This window comes from Miscanthus floridulus, chromosome 19 (genome assembly GCF_019320115.1).
Source record: "Miscanthus floridulus cultivar M001 chromosome 19, ASM1932011v1, whole genome shotgun sequence".
NCBI lineage: Eukaryota > Viridiplantae > Streptophyta > Magnoliopsida > Poales > Poaceae > Miscanthus > Miscanthus floridulus.
In genome coordinates, this window is record NC_089598.1 from 89,979,486 (window position 1) to 89,988,046 (window position 8,561).

General features: G+C 48.8%; 1 protein-coding gene across 1 annotated transcript; it reads right to left on the bottom strand.

The window, feature by feature from the left end:
* Window positions 1-1,479: 1,479 nt before the first annotated feature.
* On the bottom strand, window positions 1,480-1,917 carry LOC136526342 (uncharacterized). The gene has a single exon (XM_066519036.1). The coding sequence runs from the start codon at window positions 1,915-1,917 to the stop codon at window positions 1,480-1,482; it is 438 nt and encodes a 145-aa protein (XP_066375133.1).
* Window positions 1,918-8,561: the final 6,644 nt, after the last annotated feature.

The window sequence follows — 8,561 nt, forward strand, 5'->3', positions numbered from 1 at the left end:
GAAACTCCCTTTACTTATTGTTTTCGCATGTAAAGGTGTTAATTTTCAGAAACGTCTATTCACCCCCCTCTAGGCGGCATCCTAGGTCCTTTCACTCTGGCATGAAAACCGAATTCATTAGGTACATGAAGAAGGCAGGAGCATTGGTGAAACCAAAAGACATCACTAGGTACTCATACAGCCCATATCTAGTAGAGAAATCTGTCTTTGGTATATCTGGTGGCCTGATCTTGATTTGATGATAGCCTGATCGGAGATCTATCTTCGAGAACACCTTAGCACCAGCTAATTGGTCGAATAAAGTATCTATGCGGGGCAAAGGATACTTGTTCTTAACGGTTACCGCATTAAGGGGGCGGTAATCCACACACATCCACAAGGTACCATCCTTCTTCTTCACGAAAATAGCCGAACAACCCCATGGTGAAGAACTAGGATGGATGAAACCTTTGTCCATTAATTCTTCTAGCTGCTTCTTCATTTCAGCTAGTTCTCTTGGAGCCATGCGGTATGGGCATCTGGAGATGGGAGCAGTACCAGGCTCAAGCTCAATGGAGAATTCTACCTCACGGTCCGGTGGCAACCTAGGAAGATCTTCAGGGAAAACATCCAGGAACTCACATACTACCGGAATGGAGGTAAGATCAAGAGAGGCTTCAGCATGGGTAGCAATAGGTAAGACTAGATCTGAGGGTACAATAAGAGACATCCTATCCTTAGAAGAAGAAAGTCATAACTCCACACTTCTCTGCATATCCAATACTACCCATACACCCGCAACCAGTTCATTCCAAGAATAGCATCAATGCCTTGCCCAGGCATGACCATAAACTATAGGCGGTAAGTGTGGGTGGCTAATACCAAACTTACTGTATCTGTGTGGGTATTGATGAACAATTGTGAACCCACAGTACAGATCTTATAGGCATACGGTATTGCCATAAGTGATAAGTTGTGCCGCTCTACAAACCCCATGCTCATAAAGGAATGTGATGCACCAGAATCGAACAACACCAAAGCTGGACGGGAGTCGATGGTAAACATACCAGCCATCACCGGCTCCTACTGCAAAACCTGTGCAGCATCTGTGAAGTGCACCTGGCCAAACCTGCTGGGCACTTTCTTCTTAATGATGGTCCTCTTGACAAGCCTGGAATTTGCAGACGGTTGAGCTGACTGAGCTAGCTGGTTCTAGGGACAGGCTCTGGCATAGTGGCCATCTTTGCCACACTTGAAGCAAGCTCCTGGCCTGTTCCCAAACCCCTGACAAGGTTGGACCTATTGTCCCTGAGACTGCTACGGCTACACCTGCTGCGGTGGTGCACGGTACTATGTAGAGGAAGCTTGCGAAGTCTGCTAGGGTTGCCAGAACGAAGGCCCGCCGGATGATTGATAGGGCCCTCACCGGACAACCTGTATCTTCTGTGTGTGAGGGTGGCCAGAGAATCTAGCTACCACCCGCTTCCTCTTCCAATTAGCCTAGGATTCCCACTGAAAACCCTCCATAGCAACGGCAGCATTCATTAGAGCCCCAAAGGTCTGATAGTTCACCGTGTACAGCTTTTCCTGAAGGAGGGGAGCTAGACCATGAAAGAAGCAGTCCTTCTTCTTGTCATCAGTATCCACCTGACTACCAGTATACTGAGCCAAGTGATTGAACTTGTTCATATATTCCATCACCATCTTGTTCCCCTGGCGCAGCTCCAGGAACTCAGTCACCTTCTGGTTGATGACACTAGCAGGGATAAAGAACTCTCGGAATATGGTGGAGAACTTCCGCCATGTTGCTGGATGATTCGGCTGCTCCATGGCCTGGAAGGTGTCCCACCATGCACCAGCAAACCCCAAAAGCTGTTGTGCTGCAAAGCTCACCTTCTGCTCGTCGGCCACTCCGAGGAGCCGAAACTTCTGTTCCATAGTGCGAAGCTAGTGCTCCGCCTCCAGAGGCTCATTAGATGGGGTGAAGGTGGGTGGGTGAGTCTTGAGGAAGTCCTGGTAGGAGGATGGTCCCTTAGGATGACGGGCACCACCCCCATTCCCACCGTGACCCCCGTGGCCTTCGTGGGCGAGGCCCGCAATAGCCTATGCCATAATGTCCATGGCACAAGCTGTTTCCTGGCGAGCAGGAGCTAACTCCCGGCGAGTAGCCAACAACTCTGCCATTATCTCTACAGGAGTCATCAGCGGAGGCGGTGGCAGCGGCGAGAAAGGATGAGGATCTAGAGGTGGAACCTCCTGACCTCCCCCACTGCCGCGCTCAATGGCCCGGCCACTGTCACCCTGGCCCTCGTGAGCCACCCTAGAACTAGTGCTCCCACATCCAGACCTTAGATTCATCTGCAAGAGAAATGAACCATCCATTAGAACACCCTTCCCGATTAGAAGCAAGGAATCAGAGGGATGACAGCACATTTATTAAAGCATTTTGTTAGTTAGTCCTATCAATTTACTAATTCAATTATACGTGAAAGGGGATTTCAGTTGAAGTAAGATGCTATTATCATGATGCATGCTTTGACCTATACGTTCACTCAAGCTAGAATATAGCGGCATTCGTAAAATTTTCGGCACATCACACACTCACTTTCCACGATACTAAGAGATTTCTTACGTAACGTAAGTCAGTGTACCTGCAGAAAATTGATTAGATAAAACCAGTGCCGCTATCCTAGATAGACCATATTGCTAGGGCTTATACTTATTTACATAATGTAATCGCATCCTACTTTTTGCAAAGCTTTTGTTGGTCAAATTTTTAAGTTTTGAAAAAGAGTGATAAAACTCATAACCATTATTGGCTCTGGTACCAACTATGGCAGAACTGCCTGAAATAGCATACTTACAGAGGCGCTCGTCTTCCACCAGACACTAAGCACCCCGAAAGCAAGCTACAACGAGCGGTGTCCGTCGGGCACACCCCGAGGGAGAACCCGAAAGATCCACATTTTTCCTAAGGATTCAATAATGAGAACGAGTTACAATACAAGTCCATTTCATACATCTGAGTTTCTTAAAAGTATATTATTACAATACCAAATACCAGAGTGCGGAATAATAACAGCGGAATTTAAAAATAATATCTAGCGGTAGGGGCAAGGATTTCGTCTGAGCCCATCAGAAGGATCCTCCACACAAAGGTACTCTTCAAGCGTCACCTACAACAGGGGTAAATAAACCCTGAGTACACAATGTACTCGCAAGACTTACCCGACTAGTGGGAATAATTTTCTGACTCCAAGGAATATGATAGGCTTTATGGTTTGCTGGTTTTCTTTAGCAGAAAGCAATACTAATAGTGAGTCCTTTTTTATGTATTATTATTATCAGCCGTATTAAGTTATCATCTAGCCCGTCTATATAAGCACCTATTCTACTTTCAAGCAAGAGTTGAACAATCAGTTCCATTTCTTCTCCTTTCAACTTTAAGTTCTTACTACGGTGCTAAACCGCAGACAAGCCGTACCAGATTTCCTGGCGATTCATGAATCAATGTGCCCAGCTGGGTGCCCCCGAAACACACGCCCCGCTTGTACCCTAGGCACAAGCAGGACTAACCCATCACTCTCCTATCCCGGGTGTTCAGGTCCCCGTCCAAATTTAGACTGTAAGCCCCCACTCCTGAGTCCCGAACTCCGTGTGGTGCAAGGACCTCCACCATCCCCGCCTCCAATCAGTCGGTTCGGAAAGAGCCGGATCCACGACAAGAGAGCAACAAGTCTTCCCTACGCCCATACCCAAGTATGCACTCGGGACAATAAATCTGTGACTTGCCTAGAGCCATATGCAACGACCGGTCCTTAATCGACATGAATAGGGAAAAAAAGTGTAACCAAGCCATGCCCTATTGGCCGTAGGACACAACCCCTTACACCCATTAGTACCCAATCCATATCCCTGTTCGGTCACCATTTTCCTTTCCACCATTTTATCATGAGTGTCCACATTTTATTACCTATTTGCGAGTAACGGCAGGTTACTCATGCTACCGATATCCTGAGCATAGCAGCTACTCGACCTATGCTAGTAGGACTCATGGGTAGATATGTTTATGCAGGTAGTTTCCATAAAATGCCTGTAACTTACATGCACATCACATATATATATTCAGTGATCATAAAAATATGGCTTATGCTTCGGGGCTTGCCTTGGGCAGGCGCCAGGTCAGCAGGGTCATCACCAATAGGCTCCTGGGCTTCCTCCTGCATGAGGATCTCCTCCTCGTACTCCTCGATCACCTCGTCGTACTCCGGCTCGCCGACGGGCACGAAGTCTACCAGTTCGTGATCTACATGAAATGATGATGCCATGTTTAATAATATGACACAACAACTCTTAACCTAGAAGTACATCTATTAAACTACTAAGTGAGGTCTACCCACTAAAGGCTAAGCTACATACCATCACCACTAACAAGTGAGGTGACGGTCTGGTCAAAGAAGGCCCGAGGTGAGTTAGCCGCGTGCGCACCGACGATGCGACGACGCCCGGTGATGGCACGACCGCGTCAGTGATGGCTGGACTGCTGCAACACTATGACCGAGGTGCGCAAGGTGCTTAGGAGGGTAAAGCGGGGCTAGTGGTTCACTGAATTACCACGGGGTGCCTTGGTTGTGTGGTTAGCCGATGGCGCAGACCACCCCGGTCTTATGGACCCGATGGCACGGCATTTCAAAATTAGGGCACAACACGGGGACACAGGTAGTGAGGTGGGGACGGTTGCGCGGCCAGTTACCCAACGGAGTCGAGGCTGCGACGAATTTGATTAGATTGCTGTGGTCACGGTGAATTGAATGAAGGAGGTCCCACCGGTCATGGCTACAGCGAGGACATGGGCTTTGGCGCAGCATGGCTTGGCACAGCCGTGGTCATCAACGCAATGTACCCGTGCACCGAACGACGGAGACAGCGAGGCATGCCTAGGCGGCTGTCCACAAGACTGAGGCTGCAAGCCAACGAGGGGCGGTATGGCGTCACCGCGGATAGCGCCGGACAAGACAATCACAGTGCAGCGCAACACCGGGTGATGGGAAGACAGGCGATCATTCCACATGCGTGCAGCCAAGGCGAGTCAATGGGAGCAGTGCCAGCATGGCGACGGGTGGCGTATAGCGCAGACCTGGCTCACCTCTGGCCCACCTCTGGCCAAAGCAGGGCAGAGTAGGGCATGGCACTACAGGCACGGTCGGCGCCCTGGACGCAGCGCGTCAGCCGGCGAAGTAACCCGAGCGCCAGCGAGGGCAGCAGGCAGCCAAGGTAGCAGCAGCCAAGGCCAGTGCGTTCACGGGCGACAGCGAGGGCACAGCCGGCGCTCTGACGCGCTGGGTGAGCCAGCATCGGTGGTAGGCCGGGCAGTGGTCATGGTCGCGGCCAGCCCTGTGGCAGGCGGTCAAGGCCCATAGTGACATGGCCAAGTGAGTGTGTACACGCGCAGGCACGGTAGTGGGATGTGACCAGTGTGGCAGTGGGGCGTGGCCGGCGCAGCAGTGCGCTGGCAAGCCAGTAGCGGTGCTAGGCCAAGTGGTGACCGTGCCCAGAGCTAAGTCATGTGCCGTGCATGCTTTTTAAAGCAGCTTGAAAACTTGTACACGATGCTCCAAAGGCCAAACCAACTGTTCGATGCATAAGAGGGTACGTTGGGCTCTCGATCGGAGTCAAGGTATCGTACCACTTCCTAAGCCGATCGCTCTACAATTATTGCCAAAGGTGGCTTCGTCGACCTTCTTTCAAACCTATGCGGAACGACTTAACTTTGAATGGTTTCGCGTCGAATCCCAAATCTGACCCACTTGATGGACTAACCAGCTATCCTTGCCCTCGACCACACATGTTTCATCGCCGTTCATAAAAACGTTCTATAACATTGTTGTTCGACAAAAATTCAATCAAGTGACATGACACGTAACATTGTTTCATGTTTCGCATAAATGTTTCAAGTGCCTAACATTGATTTATAATTCATGTTGTACACATATGCACATAAATATGATGCTCATGCAATGTTTTAGCAAGAACAGTACAATGTAACACTGAGGGTGTTACACTCTTTTTGGGCCGGGTTCACGTGCCCCTACACGAACATATTGCTTGATCCAATCATCAAAACGTAGCTTTCCCCTGGCTTAATTGTTTTAGAGAAGCTCAAGTCCTGTCAAAAAGATCTTTATGTGGCCCAATTGACCTCTTTTTTGGGCCGGGTTCACGTGCCCCTACACGAACATATTGCTTGATCCGCTTTCAAAATACGTAAGCAAAGATTTGGCAAGCCATGATTTTTTGCCCTTACTAGGTAAATACCCGTGCGTTGCAATGGGAACACATAATACCACGATAATATATGTATGAGCGTGTGTTATACTGTTATCTAAAATAGATACTGTAATCATAATATTCCAATCAATATTACATAAGTCTTCACGAAAGATAGATAGTTAAAATATAACTCTAAATTTGAATGCAAAACTAAAACATCAACTTCAATTGTCGCATCACTTCATGCCTACGATACGCGAAAGATAAGCTTGTACTTCTTTAGGAATCAAGTGCTACGGAAAGATAATCATAACAAGTTTGTGTTTTACAATACATGTTTTAGAATTTATTCTACAATTAAGAATATAATCTTTCAATAGTTCAACTAAGAGAACGTGCTTTGCAAGAATACAAGCTGCAGTTGGTTTGCATGGCAGGATGAGGACTGAATTGACGATCATTAGGCAGTGCAAAAAGCTCAAAATTCCAACCAAAATGGATGGACTAAAACCAAACAAACTTACTACAAATTACCCAAACAACACGACATATGTTCTTGTTCAAACAAATGAGCTCACTCTAAACTATCCATAATGCACTAAATCTAAAGCATTGCCATATTGCAGAGATAGAAAAAAAAGAAAAGGAGCACATTTAGCTTCTAGTTGAGTAGTTGACCATGGTGTAATGAAAAATGTAATTATAAACACTATGGTCTCGATAACCGATCATGCAAAGGGAGACTATTCTAGTTTCATAAACATCCTCAAAAAATTATTAACAACTAACAGGATGTTTATTAGAATGTCCACATAAAAAACAAAACACTAACAGGTCCATGAACCATGGATCGGCGGTGTGGTTTGTGAGCGGTCCACCATGGACCGAGTCCATGCTGAAGGGTATGGGTCCTTGTATTTCCAATGTATTTCCCCTTTTATTCTTTTGAAGGAAAACAACAAGAAAGTGTGGACATGTCATCCTAATGTCATCAAGCTAACAAGCTAGGAACGCTCGTGCAAAGCAGAGCACGAAACAGAGCACGACCGGTGCTCGGTGGCCATTTCCTAGCAACGCGAGCTTGCGGTTGCGCAGTGTGCCTTGCGCGTGCACATGCGTGGAGAAGGAGCGCACGGGTGCGGGGAAGCTCACCTGTGGCTTACCAAGGGCAGAGGAGCAAGGCTGGGACTGGCTGTTCCCCGGAGCGAGCTCACGCCTGGCAATGGCGGTGCAGCGCAGGAGTTCACGGGCGTGATGCTTGTGCTGCCCAGCTGGTAGTGGTGGGCTGGTGGTTCACGCTAAGGAGCTCGGCCACTTGCCATGATCACCGATCTATTGCAGGCTCCGCGGATTGCTGGTGGCGAGATCAGCGATATGTTGCAACGGACATCGGAGCGACGTCTTGATTCCGCGTGCCTGGCTCGTGTCAGCGGTGGTGGAGACCTGAGCCCGCGGTGGCATACCTGGTGGGTGCTCGGCGCTAGCTCGGCGTCGTGACAGGGTATGCCAGCGTCAGCGGGCAGGGCGGTGAGGCGACGAGCGCTCCAGCGGGGTCGAGGCGATGGGGACATGACGGGGCGTCAAACGGGGCCGGTACGGGGCAGGACGTGGACATGGCGCGATTGAACGATGGCGTTGATTGGCGGACGGCGTGTGTGATGGCGAAGGTGGCGCGAGGGCCAGGCACGATGAGGTGAGGACGCGGTGCCGTGCGACTGCAGAGTGCTAGGGAGGTCGCGGTGCAGGTGACGGCGCAGTCTCGCGTGATTGACGGCGTGGGGTGATCGCGGAATTGATCACGATTGTTACGGAAATTGATTTTTGCCTTCCTAATTTGCTGCGTCTGTTATAGGGATTGAGCTGATCACATGGAACGAGTGCGCGTTGCCTTCCTGATCTGATTGTATGGAGCGGCTTTGGTGTCGCACCTGTGGACGGAATAATTATGAATGTTTTAATTATAGAGATAGAGATTTGGTTTGCTACCGGAACTTGCCAATCAATCACACTTGGCTTGCCAATAGAATTTTTTTACCCAACTTTTGCTTGCCAAATCTATGGCATGATAAATTTTGGTCACAAAACAAGCAGGGCCATAACTGATATTTTAAGTACTCCCGTGGAAGCATAATCCAATTGGCAAGCAAGTTGCACAACGCGACATCACACGGTTATCCAAGCAATGAATAAAGTTTGTCCGTGTCACCTGTGAATAGCTCGATTTTGTCACTGGGAGAGTGGAGGCGAACGCATGGCTACAGGCATCTCATGATAAAAGAACAGCTCGGACATCTCCGAAAGATATCTACGGA

Coding starts and splice junctions, on each gene's coding strand:
- LOC136526342 (XM_066519036.1), bottom strand. CDS start 1,917: ATGGAACAGAAGTTTCGGCTCCTCGGAGTGGCCGACGAGCAGAAGGTG.